The following is an 18,341-nucleotide window of genomic DNA, read 5'->3' as shown; positions in this document are numbered from 1 at the left end:
ACAGCCTTTATCACTGTCTGAATTTCCCCATTATGTGTTTACTCTATGGCTCCTCTACAAAACATAACCTTCATAAGAGCAAGGATGTGTCCACCTTGCCTGTGACAGCCCCTAGGTGCCAGCCATTCCAAACTGCCTTAATTATACCTTAACATACACAAACTGCTTTCAGCCTCCTCGATGCTGCATCCCCTGAGACACCAAAGACACCGTGATCGCTCGTCTTTTATGTAAGAACATTATGCCCCGGAATATCTCAAACACTGCCACAGCTGCATTCTAATGTTTACTTGTTTACATAAAAATTGCCCTTGGTGATGCTAAATTCCTTAAGGACATGAATGAGCTCTAATTTATCCTCAGTGCATGGCCTGCAGTAAGCGCCAAGAATTTGTTATTCTTAAAAAAAAAAGAAAAGTAGTATTTAAATTATGTAAGAGTCCTTCTTTTATCTTTCTTAAGTTTCAAAGGTAAGCATAACTTCTAACTTGACATAAGCATTAAGAATGTATTTATCAGGGGCGCCTGGGTGGCTCAGTCATTAAGCGTCTGCCTTCGGCTCAGGTCATGATCCCAGGGTCCTGGGATCGAGCCCCGCATCGGGCTCCCTGCTCCGCGGGAAGCCTGCTTCTCCCTCTCCCACTCCCCCTGCTTGTGTTCCCTCTCTCGCTGTGTCTCTCTCTGCCAAATAAGTAAATAAAATCTTTAAAAAAAAAAAAAAGAATGTATTTATCAAAATATAATTTCCCAACAGAAGACAACTCCAGTGTTGAGAAATCATTTAATAAAAATTATCTTTAACTTTTCTAAACTTCTCATTATTTTATTTATTCTAATCATCTTCTCTCTTGGATGACATCTGTTCAGTCTGGAAAGTCCTACTTTTTCACTCAACTGATTTCTTCCTTTGATCATTTCAGTTTTTATTTTGTTTTTTCCCTCTTTCTGGAGGGGTATTGACAAAACTGCACATTATCGTAGAACATAACTTTACTGTTTTGTTTTCAGTATCCCTCTTGATGATACCTAGGGTTTCCTAGTGGGTATCGGTAGAAAGGGAGGAATATATGATGAAGGGCATAACAAAGGGCTAATGTCATAAGGTTTGAACAAAGAAAAGATCCAGGTTATAACTAACAGTTCATTATATATATATAAACTATATATATATGTAATCTGTAAGTATATATAGTTACATAAACACAGCTCAGATCATTCACAATCTACTATTTGGGGTAATAAGATTCCAGGAGAAACTTGGGGAGAACAAAATCCTCCTCTATGGTATCCATTTCTAGAAGTAAAATCTGTTTGTAAAATCTTTGTAAAACTTCAGTATTTTGTATCTGTTATTTTAATTGTTGTAGTCACAGATCACACATTTGATAAAAATACAGAAAGCAGAATGAGATGTTGGCCAGATCATGATATTGAGGAAATTTGCTTTAAAGTGGCTGGAATACCCTTAAGACAAAGTGACAGCAAACATGCCCAGGATCTCCCAGAAAACCCAGAGACAAAGGTCCTACTACAGAAAGGAACTCATTACATTTATTCAAGATAGAACCTTAAATTTGGCCCTATGTTTTCTAGGTAGTTTTGTTATCAATAAGTAATAGCTTAATCTGTTCTATGCTATTCTTTTCAAGTTCTATTTTAAACTTCACACCAGTTCCATTTGGTTTATGTTCTCTTGGTCGTAAAAATCTTTAGGACTCTATTTTAGGAAGCAAGACATCTCTGTGAGTAGTTCTCACTAACAGTGAAAACATCTAAGGGTTAATCTCAGAAATGACACTTCCAGTGCATGATATAAAACTACCTGAGAGGAAGGAGTGGAGTGGTCTTGAAGCCTAAAAAATGTTTTACTTTTCCATTACTATTTGGAAGATATGAGTCAACTGTATTTTTGAAGTTTTCTCTTTAATTTATAACTTTCTTTAAATTTTAAGGGGCATATTCCTATATATTACCGATTATTCAAAAAACCAAGAGTTCAACTCTATTCTGTGATCTCTAGAGAGTTTTGTATTTCTTTTTTAAAAAGTCTTGATAATTTGTAATCTAGCTTTTATTCTAAAATAAAAGTCAACTTTGATTTTTAAAGATACTTACAGATATTAATTAAATTATTAAATGGGACTATAATAAAACAATGAACTTATATTTTTTACTTGCCCCCACGAGGGGAGTTATAACCTCCTCCAGAGTTTCTTAGACAGCCACAACAAAGTTATGCCTTTAAAAATATGAATGGCAAATCGTACCTTTGAGGGATACAATTATAGTCAACATGGCCTTGACAACGTACCTGGGTGCGTTTTTTACATTTGTAACCAAACAGGACGGTAGAGGGCGCTGCTGCTAAGCAGGACAGAGAGAAAATCATCCACCTTACACTGGGCTCCCTGGGAAGGCAGATTTCCTCTCAGAAATTAACTATTGCAAAATTCTAATTTGAGGCTATATGAATAATAACTCAGGAGAATCCATTTTTTAAGTTTTCTCTGCTTTTTAACGGAAGAGAGCAACTGTTGTTTAACCTGATGTGTCACTGTAAATCACATGCTTCTTTCCAGGAAGATTTGCTAGTATGAACTTCAGTAGATGACAGTAGACACAAAATTAGGAACACACCATTGCTGAACTTTGATCTTACCATTGAAGCCATCCTGGTCCAGATCTCCCAAAGGTGCTATGGCACTGCCGAACCTCGCAAAGACCTCAAACCCATTCAGCTTGGTCATCTGGAAGTCTCCTGAAGCTCTTTGCAGAGACACAGACACCTGCCCCACTTCTTGGAGTTTGCCGTCAGAACCACGATCCATGAAAAGAGGTGCTCCAATAAACACATCTGCGTAACTAAAAGAACAGAATCTTTGTCACCAAAGCAAGATCAAATTCCATGTATTAATAACAATTTTTTTCTTATCAAAACTCAGTCTCCCTCTTTCCATATCTCTCATAACCAAACTGAAGCATAAAATCATTTCAAATTCAAACCTTCTTCCAACTCCTTTAAGAAACCGTGAGTAACTCATAAAAAATTATCTTATTCCTTCACATCATAAAAGCTACTGAAAGAAATTATGAACAACATAGAGGTTTTCTCGCATTCGTGATAAGATTGCTTCAAATTGTTTCCTTAAATAGAAAGATTAGCAGGAAGGGAACAAAGAAACAAAAGAAAAAAAATGTTTAGTTTTAGTAAAGCATTCATAAACATGAGAGGAAAACTGTTCCTGGAAACATCTTTTTAAACTTACTCATCCCCATTAATGTCAGTGGCAGCGACAGAAAATCCAAAATATGCAGCCATCTGGATAACAAAAAGAAAATGAAATGTTTACATTTCATCCAACTAGTTTGGACAGTTAATATTTGTGGTATATTTATCAACCAGAAAGGTTTTTTTTTTTCTCTGCACAAAGTGCTTCAATCTTAATTTCTTTTCTTCTGTTTATTCTACCAACACTATCAAGTTAATGAGGCTTTTTTATGTTCCTAGATTTATGGGCAAAACATATCCCATGTATATCATTGCAGTGTCTTCAACACATCCCACTTAAGTCCACGCATAACCAGTCCTCCTTCCCAGGCCTAATCTACTATCTCCCTTTCTCTCTACTACCCAACATGTGCCAGACATAGACACACTACCAGAAAGACATACAGTCATGGACAGAAGTTTTAAATGAGCCCAAGAAGTTATCAGTGGGAGTTTATGCAGTAAACATAATAGACAATAGTTATTAATAGATCATAACTGGCTCTTCCTATGTGAAAACACTGCTACTCTCAAGAAATCACTCTTTAGAAAGACATTGGAATGACTCTGTTCTTGTCTCACGTCTCAACTGATTACTTGCCCGTGGCTTTGCTTTTGAATTATACACAGTACAAATGTTTTTGGATTTATTACAGGATTATGTGTAGAGAGAAGGAACGTCCTTTCCCCCACTACAGGAGACTACTACTGGCCATCACCATCACAGACAGAGCAGCCTGGCTGGAAATAAATGTGAAAAGAAAAGTTCTAAAGATAGCCCAACATGCAAAGCAAAACTAAAAGAGATGACAGTTTAAAGATGAACTAAGGTGAGGAATGAGTCAACAAACCAAAAAAAGGAAAGTTAGCAAAGCTTCCAAAATTTGATTAGTGGAGCTATTAGGAGGGAATGATACAGGAGATTCCTACATTATCTATTTTGGGTTGATTCAGTTAACTAAGACAATGAAAGGGGCAGTCTGCATTCAATTACAAGATCAGAGCATGTGTATAAAGTGTATTGTATTTGCACTGCAATTTAACAGAATACTACAGTCAGGTCCTAGTCTTGCAGGGTGCTCTACTTGAAACTGTAAAGAAAGCAGGGCATTTACTGTGACAAATTTTATCCTGGGCACCAGGATTGAAAGGTTTTCATTTGATTGTTACTACAACCCCATATGGAAGTTACCAGTTTCCCTATTTTTACAAATGATCCACCGGATTTACAGTGGCATATACCTTTGTTGGATGCAGTAAGACTGAGAATTTAGAGCCTAGCTCTGTCTTAAAGCAAAGCCCGTATTCCCCCCCAACCACAAAACAGCTGAGGAGTAATAAAGAAAACATCATGGACTGTGTACAACATGATCCAGAGACACACATGGGCATCTGACAGGAGAAGCTGCTGGAGGTCAAGAAGTCACAGCCTCACAAAGGGACAACCACCCCTGCCACAACTGGCCCGTCAGCTGCAGGCCATTCTGTGCTGTGCGGCAGCCCTGACAACCACACATGGGAAGAGGTTTCTGGGGACCATGAGTCTACTTCCTTATCCTATCGATTCTCTTGCAAAGCCCAATAATCTCTACTGAACAGGAAGGGGGCTTTAATCCCACCCAGATCTGCAAACTGGGAGTCATTTCTTTTTCCTGTACCCGCTAATTTTCCCTTTGTCATTCCTAACCTGTCATTTAATTCTCTGAGATATACAATACAAAATGCTATAAAATGCCTGTACCTGCAGAGAATGTCTATTACCTAAAAGTACTGCTTTTTCTTAAAAAAATATATGTATTTTTTATTTAAATTCAATTAACTAATTAGTTTCAGAGGTAGAGGTCAGTGATTCATCAGTCTTATAATTAAAGTATTAATTTTTAACTGAAATGTTTTATTTCATCTACTACATATGAAGTTTACTTATAATATCTATAATTTACACATCTGTGCCATGCTTTGTTTTGCAGCTAATAAAATTAAAAAGCATAGATCATTTCTTAAAGGAGAATTTAATGTCATCAGCAAAGAAAAAGGAAGTGTTATGGTTTTGTGTGTATGACATGTATGTGTGCAATTTCTGTATTTCCTTAAAAAACAAGCCATAATGTGCAATTACAAAAGGCTCTGCTTACATAAATTACTTTGGTTAAAGGTCAATTCTTTAAAGCTTATTTTATATTTACAATACTGAATATTAAACCAATATTTACTATCTATTCAATGTAAACCATTATGATATTATCAAGATAAGTTTTAAAATGCTGATGTTAAAATGTTAAATAAACAAAAACATTTTAAAAGCATACCTGCTCACCAGTAAAATTGTGTAAGGAGGACATGTTTTTCCCATCATAAATATAAACCTGTGGAGGAAAAACAAAAGCATATGGAACACAGTAAAATATGAGATAAGCCAGAGATTCTTTTTTTAGATTCCTTTTAATTTTCCTACCATTCCCAAAGTCCTCGCTGCTCTTGGAACACCTGAAACAAAGTCTGAAAAGAAAAACATAATTACTCATTTTCAAGACCAATACCGAAAACTGCAGGAGGAAATGGGTATATCAGAAAGCTTTAAGTTCTGTTTTATTATTTCAGTAGAAAACATTTAAAAATCTTAAAAATTGGTACTCCAGAATAAATGACCATAACATTTTTTAACTACATAAATCAAATCTTTACTACATCAAAAACTAATGATGTAATGTATGGTGATTAACATAACAATAAAAAATTTAAAGAGAAAAAAACTAATAAAAAATCAAATCTTTACAAAATACAGAAAGATTCTTGAGCACCCTCAAATAAATGCATGTATGCCCTCAGGCATTTGTAATCTCGGAGCAAAGTGAAATAGGGTAGAGGTGGCAGTGACACAGGAATGTGATCAAAATCAGGTGAGGTCTCTGATTTCTAAATTGAGCTCTGAAGGAAGATGGATGGACAGAGAATGGGGTAACAATCTTAAAGGCAGAGCCCAGAAAGTTAGAAATTATGTCTACAGGAAGAAGAAACTAAAGCCCTTCCACGAGGATTTAAACTATTGAAAGCAAGAAGGAAGAAGCTGAAGAAAAACTACGATGCCTGGGGCTGGAAAGGAACGGACGGGGAAGACACAGGGGTCCCCAGCAACCGGCGGGCTCAACCTTCAGCAGCTGCTAGAGAAAGTTTAACATAGACCAAGCTCAAGTCAATGTACTAATATCTCCCACATTTCTCTTGTTACATTATATAGCAATGGTTTCAAACTTTAACTGCTGAGGTTTTTCAATGCCACCTGTTTCAAATGCTTAGTCTATATTTTTAAAGAAGGATTAAATATAGTTTAAGTGCATCATACCATCTATGCCATCACCATTAAAATCTCCGACAGCCACAGAATAACCTAAAGGGGGAACAAAATGTGAAACACCATCAGGGCACGAACAGTTACCTACAGCATACTTGCTGAGTAGGCTTTCCTTGAAAATATTTTCAAGTAGGACTGACTCCTGAACAAGGGGTTTGAACTGCACAGACCTACTTATTCATGGATTTTTTTTCAATAAATGTAGTGCAGTTCTGTAAATGTATGTTCTCTTCCTTATGGTTTTCTTAACATTTTCATTTTTCTAGCTTACTTTATTGGAGGAATACAGTATATAATATAGATGACATACAAAATATGTGTTAACTGACTTTATGTTATTGCTAAGACTTCTGGTCAACAATAGGCACTTGGGTTTTGGAGGAGTCAAAAGTTAATGCAGATTTTCAACTGCACAAGGGGTTGATGCACCTAAGCCCTGCATTGTGCAAGGGTCAAAATAATTCCCTTAGTAATGTAATATTTTGTTCTCTAGGGGTAATAGATTCACATGTATACAGTAAGTGAATCTAAAGGAAATAAACACTCAAATAGTATATCTCTATTAGAAAAATAAGACTGTTTTATCAATTTTACAAAGAAGTCAGTTAAAAACAGTAAATTTCTAATAGAGAAGAGATCAGAGACTGCCAGAGGTAGGGGGTGATGGGATGGGCAAAATGCATGAAGGTGGTCAAATGGTACAAACTCCCCCTTATAAATAAGTCATGAGATGTAATGAGAACATGGTGACTATAATTAATAATAATGCATTGTATACTGGAAGTTGTAACAGAGTAGAATTTAAAAGTTCTCATTACAAGAAAAAAAAAATTTGTAACTATGTGTGGTGATAAATGTTAACTAGACGAATTGTGATGATTATTTCACAATATATAAAAATACCGAATCATTATGTTGTACACCTAAAAGTAATATAATATTACAAGTCAATTATATCTCAATTTTTAAAAAATGGTAAATCTGTAATTCATCTTAAAGGAGCAACAAATAACAGATTTCCTCAATCAGCAAAATACTACTTCTGTCATATGTACTTGGTTTAATAAGAGAAATTTAAAGGGAGGTAACAAAACTTAATAAATCTTAAAGACCATAGTTTAACACCATGAGTAATATAGTTAACAGAAGCCTAGGAGTCAGACTGCCTGGGTTTGAACCTTAGAACAGCAAGTTATTAAGTGAGTGACTTTAGGTAAGTTATTTTGACTCTTTGTGCCTCAGTTTCTTTACCTACAAAACAGGAATAATAGCAGTATACTTTCACAGACTTGTTACAATGATTAAGTAAATTATTACAGGTGAAGCACTTACAACAATGCCTAGAATATGTAAGCATACTTTAAAACTTATCTATTATTATTGGCATGCCTAGGTGGCTCAGGTGGTTGAGCATCCGAGTCTGGATTTTGGCTCGGGTCATGATTTCAAGGTCTTAAGATTGAGCCCCATGTTAGGCTCTGTGCTAGGCTTGGAGCCTGTTTAAGGCTCTCTCAATCTCTCTCTCTCTCTGCCTTGCCGCACCCCTCATTTGAGCACTCTCTCTCTCAAAAAAAAATTAAATTAAAAAATAAAAAATAGTAAATTTTTAAAAATAAGAGCTTTCTATTATTAATCATTGTATAAATAACTGCTCTTAAATTTCAACTACTGAAATATAACATAACCTAAGTACTCAATAACAATTTGAAATTGTTATGTTCCTGTTCTTTATATTTAAAAAAAAAATCTTAATCTATTTCAACATAAAAGATTTTCCTGCTTAAAGTAGCATATGCAAATACAGGAAAAATAACACTGCAACTCCATAAAATGAATCCGTATTTTGGTTTTACTCACCCAAATAACTGTCATCAAAAATAGCTTGAGCAGTCCGAGTTGCTAACTGGTTATTATACTTGATGCTGTAAACTTTGGGGTCATATTTAGATACGATTTCTGCCACTTGATCCGAAATGAGCTGACCTGAAAAATATATATAAAATAGGTTTCTAATGGGAATTTATAATGCAGATGATAAATGGCACCTGCACACACAAAAATAGCATTAGAGATGAAAATTTCCAATTATTAGCCTTATTAAATAACTCTCCATAATATTAAATCTGAAATTTAAAATTTTTAAAGTCACAATTACTTCTAGTCAAGCTAGTTCTTTAAAATTAGTCACTGCTAGTAAACAAAAATTATGAATACAGGATTTGTCTTAATTCACAAAATGATGTTAAATAACTGGAATAATAAAATCAAGGGCTGTTTCCCAAACAAATCCATCAGAATTTGAAAAGTCTACTGAAATAATTAAATACTTTTACTTTTGGTTCAACTTTTTTTTCCCCCCCTACAAATTATTTGGATACACCTTTATGAAGAGGCCTGAATGGGTGAGTTCACTTTTCCTCACAACCTTAAGTTATCAGGTCGACAAGAAATCTAAAGCACTACACAAAAATCAGATTGTTCCCTACCCCAAGAAAGGTTGGGTAATTTATTAAAAGTCATCTCCATACATGAAGAAAATAATCTCTTCATTTCTGCTGTTTCGGAAAAAAATTCATAGCTAACGTTTATCAGTCTGTTCCAATCTGTCCAGTCACAAAGGTTGAGTCTATAGGGTAGGAACACTTTGGGTCACTACTTTATCCTCTGTACCTAAACAGTACCTAACACATGGCAAGAACTCAATAACTATTTCTTGAATCAAAGAACACAAGAAAATCTCATCATCTCTTTTGAATAAAACATTATAATTTTATCTATTTGTACAGGGATAATTCTGAGATCTATGGAAAAATTCATTCTGACATACTTATTAATTCAGAATAAAACCTGCTGATTTTGATCTTATTAGAACAAAATATTCTCTACCCAGCCACTGAGTCTTTCAGTTACATATCCTACACCATTTATAATAAAATTTCAATCAACACAGTACCAACTGTCTATACCAGTCCTAGTTTTTAAATAGGTATAATACTCAAGGTATTAAAAGAACTAGTCATCTAGGGGCACCTGGGTGGCTCAGTTGGTTAAGCGTCTACCTTCGGCTTAGGTCAAGATCCTGAGGTCCTAGGATCGAACTCTACTCCCTGCCTCAACCTCCCTGCCTGAGCAGGGAGCCTGCTTCTCCCTCTCCCTCGCCACTTCCCGTTTGTGCTCTCTCTCACACTCTCTCTCAAATAAAAATCTTTAAGAAAAAAAAAAAGAACTAGTCATCTAAACATGTTCACAGCTGTGTCTCTTAAAAAGGCAGAGGTAAGAAGCGGTCCTGACTGAGAATCACAGAATCAATCTTTGGTTCCCAGGCATTTCCAACAGACACCTCCCTCCCCTCCACTGAATGGCATAACCAGCACAGAAGAAAAAAAAAAACAAAAAAACAAATCCATGTTTTTTATCTTACTAGAAAGCATTAATATCTCCTACTTTAATCTTGTATGCAATTAAACTGCTATTTTTGTTTTCATTTTAAAACTGTAAAACCCAATACAATTTTCCTAAATCATTTCATTTTCCAATAGATGTATAATTAAGAGAAATTCAATTCTTCTGTTTCAGTTAGTATGCTGACCCATCTTTCCCTGATTTTTCTCTTCTTCATTTCTCCTTTGCCATCCCTTTCAACTTTTCACTTATTCCCATTTCTCATCCCTTCTTATTTTCTTTCTTTACTGTTTTTCTCCAGTAAATCTCTTTCTTTAGTTTCCTTTTCTATGAAGCAAAAGTAATAAGCGTGGGTTAGAGTACAGAAGTAAAATTCGTAATTAGAAAGTACTTGCACATTAATATAGTCATAGATTTTTCCAGTTCTTCCAAATACTGGTAATGCTTAAATATCAGATTACCAAAAAACAAAAGTTCTGACCTTGTAAACACCACTTTTTAGCAGAAAACAAACATGTGAATATATTAGCTAAATAAATAACCATGTGTACCTAATGATACAGGAAACATAAAGTAAAGCAAGTAAGCAAATTTAGTTACCTATTTTCAAACTGTCAGCAAATAATGATCTGTTATGCATTTTTACAAATGGTAATTTTGTTGGGCCTCCCAGAATGACTGAAGAATGTGTTTTATCTTTATATTGATGCCAGTTTAATTACATTCTTTTGGAACTTAATAAGATCCTCTATTTTAAAAACTCCCCAAACACAAAGTAATCATTCTTGATGTCAGTAATTAATGAGAAAATAACCATTTAAATATTCTAATGAGCAAATTCGAAATACTTTAAAACCATGAGCTCTCAGAATGCCACAATTTGCCTGTCATAAATCAGTTCCACACTTCCTAATGGTTATAGCATAGTCTCTGGAGTACAGAGATGAAGAAGCACATGCCACAAGCAATAAAAATAAATTGTTTTAAATTACTTTATAGATTTACTTTATAATTTACTTTAAAAATATTGTTTATTTTCTCCTAGGAATATATATCTCTATATATTACAATATGCCATATATTTTATTTTCTATACATCAAAATATATATAGGATACTACAGTCCTTTTAAAAAAAGAATACTGTGTAACAGATAGTGATTACATATTTAAATTGCATTTTTCAATTTCTTTCTTTAAAATAATTTGAAAAATCTCATAGGCATCTAAGCCAAGGGAGCATTAAACACAATCATTACCAAGTAATTTAAAAAAATATTAACCTACCTTGCCAATAAAAGCTACCAGGACCACCAAGAAGTACTCTGTCAGCCTAGATTAAATCAAACAACAAAAAATACATATTTAAAAACAGGTAGTTTGAAAACTGAAAGCAATGTAATACACATAAAAACTATATATACATATACATCTAATATACATAAAAGTTATATATACACATATATACCCATACAACAAAATCATAACTCTTAAACTTCTCTAACTCATTCTCAATAAATTTTCATTGCACCTTATCTAAAATACAAAATACAATACAAATCAAAAAGAGTTATAATGCATTTAATATATGAAATATACAAAAATACACAAATACATACAGACATTGATTCTATAAATCTGGCTGCTTCACATACTTGTTATGAAGTACTACTACAAAATACTTTTAAGTTACAATAAAGACAAAAAGTCATTGATTTTGTCTATTTGTGACTACATAGGCAAATTTCCTTTCCTTTTTAATTTCATTAAAAATTCTTTAGCTGATAAAAAATTATTTTTCATGTCCTGCAGATCTAAACAGAAATGAAGTTAGAGGGTAAATTTTTCAGGGTGTATTACATATACAAATTACACTTGACTAGTATTTCTTATATCTGTAACAAACTGTAAGTATCTAATTTAAGGAAACTGTATTTAGGGTTTTAGCATATATTGGAAATTTCTTCTGGCTGGAGAGGAAAAAAAAAAAGTTTTCCCCCTCCAAACATACATATAGCCTTAGGAAGATTTCAACAGACAATTTTCCTGCACTGGCTATGAAAAAGATACTTCTAAATTGTCTACTTTAAAAGGATACCTTTTATTTTAGAAATGAGTTGAAGAAAGTAAACAGTTAATTTAGCAATGAATATTCATGTACGAGAATATTTCTGGGGTTATAGTTGCATGGGCATAGGTACAGAAAACATGGATACTTTTTTTGAAACAACACCTATTTGAAAATATTTCATGAAAGTTTAAAGCTAATATTTATTAATATACTTCTCTTTGTTTTGCTTCCTCAAATTTTGAATTATTAGTAATTGTGAATAAATATTGAATTATGAATCTCGAATTGAGTGATTTAAATCAATTATGCAATAAAGAAAGTCAACTATAATTATAGTCCTAGTCTAGAAAAAAAAATTTTTAGTAAAGATAAAATACAAATTTTAAAAAATAAGAAAAGGCTTTATTAATTTTCTGAATCACATAATTACATAGTTTCTACTGTTTTAATAAATTTAAGGTATTTTCTAAGAAAGCCATATTAAGCTTTCTAAGGAAGCTCTACTTTTAATCAATATATGTAAGATTTCTCTAGGAGTAATTAATATTCTCAATTTGATATTCAAAATGTTCATATATCCCACCCAAAAAAAAACACATATACAAAAGAAAATTATAGAAAGAAAAATACCTAAGAAAAATTTCCTTTGAAAACATACACTGAATTGTTATTTTAGGAAAACAGATTTAAAAACTATCAACTCTGGAGAGCATACTAGCTTAGTGAAAAATACACAGAGTCACACATATGAATTTTTTTAGAAATAATTAAGTTGCTCCAGCTTTACTTGGTGCCTGTAGGCACATAATAGATGGCAAACATGCATGTTTCTCAACTTTTATGTAACGAAACTACAATTTTGTAACAAAGCTCCCACTGACAAGATTTTATGAAAAATCAATTTCAGTCAAACAGGAAAAACTTTAATATTATATAAATTTATCTAACTGGAAATTTTAATATTAAGTCATAATGGTTATCTGTATCTACTGAGGAGACTTTCTACTGTCCTCCATTCCCATTCTGATGTCTATTTCAAATAACCAAGGTCTGCTAGGGAGAAAATAATATAAGGCAAAGATTATCAAAATGCATGGGTCATTTTTATTAGCTGTTTTCATAAAACAGGTAATAGTTATAAAGAAGCTGAAGTATTATTGAGCAATTAATTTTTAACAATGGTTTAGATAATGAGATAGATCTGAATCTCATTCAGTCTTAAATGAGAACTTACTTTGGTAAAATCAATGCTGAATCCTCCTTGACAAAATCCCTGTCCATCAGCATCAATATTTTCTAAAATAAAAAGATTGGAAATATACACAAACCCAAAAACAAACAAATAACATAAAACAAAACATGAGAAAAATCTGTATCACTATAATCATAAGATAATGTACCATGAATTGGGAATGTTCATTCACTCAAGCACTTACTGAGTTATTCTCACATTCTGAAAAAGTTAGTATGCATTTTTATCAGCACCATTTTCTTAGATATGGCAAGAGAGATCAAAGTACCTGGAATGGTCACCAGGAAACAGAAACATCACCTAAAATGGTAGATTTAAAACTTATTTTTAACCACAACCCACAGCAAGATTATATTCTGTAACCCAAACAACCCAACATATACATATTAAGTGTGTATATAATAGATATATAAATAAGACAAAATTTCACAAAACAGTATCAGTATTACCATGTACAATATATTCTGACATTTTCTATTTTATTTCATTCCATTTTTAAAAAATTACTGGTTATGAACCACTATTTTGATTTCATAAAACAAAGATGAGCTGTGATCTACGAGTTAAAAATTACAATCCCAGGGACACCTGGGTGGCTCAGTTGTTAAGTGTCTGCCTTCCGCTCAGGTCATGATCCCAGGGTCCTGGGATCGAGGCCCATGTCGGGCTCTCTGCTCAGTGGGAAGCCTGCTTCTCCCTCTCCCACTCCCCCTGCTTATGTTCCCTCTCTCACTGTGTCTCTCTCTGTCAAACAAATAAAAAAATCTTTAAAAAAAGAAAAATTCCAATCCTAAATTCCTATTATTACCCTACAGTTGCTAGCCTACAGTCTTCACAAATTTATTACGAATACTAGTAAAGAGATACATACATTCCTAATACATATTTACTACACATATATTTTATAGCCAACAACCATAAAAAATCTATTGAAAACGTAGTTCAGAATTTTGGGAGAGAGCCAGACCCTAACTTAATGTTCAGCAAAAAGCAAAATATGAAACTATCTTCACAACATACTTAAAACTGCAGTCTAATGAATGTGAACACCTTTAAACATGACACTTTCAACTATTTTCCAAATGGTAACAGACTCAGTAGTTAGACTCTTTGATAGTTACCTTTTATTTGGTAGTTCTCACAGAAGGGGACAATTTCTGGACAATTAGCCAATTAATTTAAATTAACTCTAATCATGAGTAATACTGTACCTAGAATACAGGTAAAGATGAACCTGAAGACTCTCCCTTGTTTTATTTTGAGGATAACAAGGAACAACGAAAACACTACTCTTTAGTTATCAAGGAATTCTTGTAGCCAATGTTACAATACATAAATAATTATGCAATAGTATTACTATATTTCCCACCCAAACACAGGAACCAAAAATATCTATTTTCAGTACAACTGAAAGGACAATTTCCAAAAATTTTTGTCAAATACTCCCATCAAAAATTTTGAACACATTTTAAAAACCTGGGAACTGTCCCAAGATTACACACTTAATAACTAAATTTAGAATTTGTTTTAGAAAATAGCCTCAAGAGTGTAATGCTACCCCAATGTAAATTTTTCTAACCAAGAGGGAATGGGAAAATGTGGGCTGGGGTTTCCAGCATCTAGTGAATCATACTGAGGAATTCTGCTCTGACCTCAAGTCAGCCGTTTATTTCCTTTATTCAACTTGTATTCAGGAGAACTATTTCAGGCCATTTATAAAGACATCTCTTTTTGATTATCATACTGCATATTTATCTGCTTTATTTGGTTTCCCAGAATGTCCAGCTAGAAAACAGGACTGTCCTTTAAAATTTTCTTAACAGGTACGTATTAAACTGAGTGTTTAAGAATTTTATGGTAACTACAAGCTATTTCAGTGAAGAATTTATTTTTATTCCTATAGATGTTTTTATTCCTATAGATGAATATTTCTCCTACTTGTCAAGCCTGACAGCATTATAATATTACTGATTTTGATAGTAAGAGCAGCTTATGTTTATTAAGCCCCTTCCATGAGCCACGTACTATACTAAAGCATTTTCCAAGACATTATCTTTTAAAATCTTATGCAGTCCTGTGAGAGATACTATTATCATTCACAATGTACAGATAAGGAAATAAAGGCTTACAGAAATGAAGTACCTTGACCATAGTCAGCCAGCTGGTAAATAAGAGAGCATGGATCTGAGCCCAGTGTGTCCACACCACTAACCTGCACTATCTCAAATCAACAGTGTACTTATAATTTCCTGAGTAACTATCAAGGGGAAAGAAAAGGTAATTAGTTTTCATAACCGAGAAAAATCTATGTACAAATAACGTCACCAGAAAGTAGAAGGAACAAAGAACGCAGCCTGAGCAAGGAATTGAAAGTATTTAAGTTACATGATTTGTGGCTCTGGAACTTTAAGAAAGACACCTGGCCTATTGTGTAAAGCCATTAGGTCACAGATAGTTATGAAAAGCCAAAAGCTAACATAATCAGGAATAAAGAAATTTTTTTACAGACAGTGAAGTTTCATGCCCAGGGTGTCCACACAGGTCATGCTGAAAACAAAAGCAAGAAAACAAACAAAATGCCCCACAAACTACCACTACCAAAACAAGCAAAATTATCAAGTTAGCAATGTAGCCCTTCAAAATTGGCATTCCTATGCAAAATCAATCATTGGTTGCATAATTTATTGAAGCATGAAGAAAATACAAAACACAAAATTTGTACCTCTAAAGTCTTTTATCCGAATCAGTGTTTTACACCAAGAGTGAAACAAAGGCCCAGAGTGATTAAGTAATCACGCATAGCGACAGCAGGTTGTTGACAAAATTCGAGAATATAACCCAGGTTCTCAGATTCCCACTCCTGAGCATTTTTCCCCCCTCTGGTCATGTTGCCCCTTGTAATTTGGGCCTGTAGGTAGCTTCATATTGCAAAGGCTGAGCCAAAAAGCATGTACAATAATCAAGGGATACTGAAAGCCAGATTTATTAGGAAGAAAGGCTTTCACTTTGATTTTTGAAGTTATTCTTTTGCTTTTTCTAAGATTTGAGGTTTTATTATCTGATCAGGGATCAGCAAACTTTTTCTGTAAAAGACCAGATACTAAATATTTTAGACCTAGGGGATATATGGTCACTGTGGCAATTACTCAGCTCTCCCTTTATAAATAACATGTAAACAAATGGGTGGGGCTATATTCCAATAAAATTTTATTTACAAAAAGAGGCTCACAAGACAGTTCGCTGACCTGATTTGGTTGTTAAATACTTTAAAAAATAAGGTTTAAAATGATTTTACAATTTCTGTGCCTATATGTAAAATTTCTGTGCCTAAATCAAATAAACAAAAGACAAATACATCATGTAAATACTGCCTTCATCCTTTAAACACATGTTGAGTAACTGGTCATCACTGAAGAGGCAAAATGACAAAAACTATTAGCCTAACCTGGCAGTATATCCACGATGGATCATCATTAGAATGCTTGCTTTCAGAAGGGTACCAAGTACTCTTACACATCCAGAATAATCCAAACCTGTATTTATGAAAGCTGGGTGTATTTTTTATGGATAAGCTGTGGTTAACACTGAGGCCATTGAAATGGAAAACAATTCCCGTTGTTAGTATTACAAGGAAAGGATTCATCTGGAGTAAGACCTGGGTTCAAATCCTCATTAGACCACTCACTGCTATAAGATGTAGGAAAAAAATTACTTGCAACTGTCTGAATCTCAGCCCCCACATCTATCATGTGAGAATAAGGGTGATTTTTACATGCATGTCCATCATGTAAGTGGTAAGTTACAAACCTGGCATGAAAGAGTTAGCTCATTCCTCACAGCTATAAAATTATCTTTTCACAGTAAGATCGTTTTTACAATACAATTAAAAACATAATTTAGTTCTCGCATTTTCCACATACCACAAAGACAACAGTACTGTGACCAAAACAGCAACATAAAGGTGATGATACAGATGGTATCAAACACTGAGTATAGGGCTGCCAACCTCCTCTGTCCTGCGTAAGGTGTGCTTTCTGAACTATCCTAATAAATAATGCAGTTCTGGGGAGGTATCATTCTTCTGATGTGTACCTCTCATGTACAGCAGATAGGGTCAAGTTGGTAGGTTAAAAAATAAGTATTAATAATAATCATTTGCAATTGCTTAGAGGTTCAAGTGCTTAGAATTTTGAAGACTGAACAGTTCCTCTGGCCTGGTGTCTTAAGTCACCTAACATGGAAAAAAAGAATTTAGCAGTAACAGTCCTATATGTTATACCTCTATTACTAATTCTCTCTACTGAACTATCTGGTGACCAATGGAACAAAGAAAGGGGCACCTGGGTGGCTCAGTCAATTAAGTGTCTGCCTTCGGCTCAGGTCATGATCTCAGGGTCCTGGGATCGAGTTCCGCATCGGGCTCCTTGCTCAGCGGGGAGCCTGCTTCTCCCTCTGCCCCTCTCCCCTGCTCGTGCTCTTTCTCTAATAAATAAATAAAATCTTAAAAAAAAAAAAAAGGAACTGGAATCTCCTTTGGAAAAGCATTATCAAAATTTTAAGTGCTCAAAATCATCTTTAGTCACAATATGAATTTCATCTGAAATTTCAAATAATATTAGACAACAGAGTGAGATCTTTTGGATCATCAGAAGAGGAGTAAGCTTGATAACAGATTGACAGAGAAACTGATTTAAAAGAAGAAAAATTCAGGAGTGCTTGGCTGGCTCAGTCGGTTTTGAGTTTGAGCCCCAGGTTGGGTGTAAAGATTACTTAAAAAGTAAACCTTTAAAAAAATATTTTTAATTAAAAATAAAATTAAAGGAAGAAAATTCTGACTCAAAGTCCTGAGCTCAATGTTTCACCTTCCTATATAAACTCTAGCTCTTTAAGACATACTTTTTTTACATTTAACATCATTATTAATATAAAGCTCTAGTTCTTAAACTTTGGTATCCATTAAATTCCCTTGTAGAGTTTCCTAAAAAGGAAGGTACCCAG

General features: G+C 33.9%; 1 protein-coding gene across 2 annotated transcripts in view; it reads right to left on the bottom strand.

The window, feature by feature from the left end:
* ITGAV (integrin subunit alpha V) overlaps nucleotides 1-18,341 on the bottom strand; it is a 95,196-nt gene that overhangs the window by 33,417 nt on the left and 43,438 nt on the right. For both annotated transcript variants that reach the window (XM_027588392.2, XM_027588393.2), the window contains exons 5-12: nucleotides 13,326-13,387; nucleotides 11,308-11,353; nucleotides 8,478-8,603; nucleotides 6,612-6,656; nucleotides 5,724-5,767; nucleotides 5,578-5,634; nucleotides 3,267-3,319; nucleotides 2,660-2,862 (exon numbers count right to left, since the gene is read on the bottom strand). In XM_027588392.2, the coding sequence (XP_027444193.2) occupies nucleotides 2,660-2,862; nucleotides 3,267-3,319; nucleotides 5,578-5,634; nucleotides 5,724-5,767; nucleotides 6,612-6,656; nucleotides 8,478-8,603; nucleotides 11,308-11,353; nucleotides 13,326-13,387 (636 nt within the window). The remainder of the gene's footprint in view (nucleotides 1-2,659; nucleotides 2,863-3,266; nucleotides 3,320-5,577; nucleotides 5,635-5,723; nucleotides 5,768-6,611; nucleotides 6,657-8,477; nucleotides 8,604-11,307; nucleotides 11,354-13,325; nucleotides 13,388-18,341) is intronic.

Source organism: Zalophus californianus, chromosome 3 (genome assembly GCF_009762305.2).
Source record: "Zalophus californianus isolate mZalCal1 chromosome 3, mZalCal1.pri.v2, whole genome shotgun sequence".
In the NCBI taxonomy this organism is placed as follows: Eukaryota; Metazoa; Chordata; class Mammalia; order Carnivora; family Otariidae; genus Zalophus; species Zalophus californianus.
This window is presented reverse-complemented; position numbering and strand designations above follow the sequence as displayed.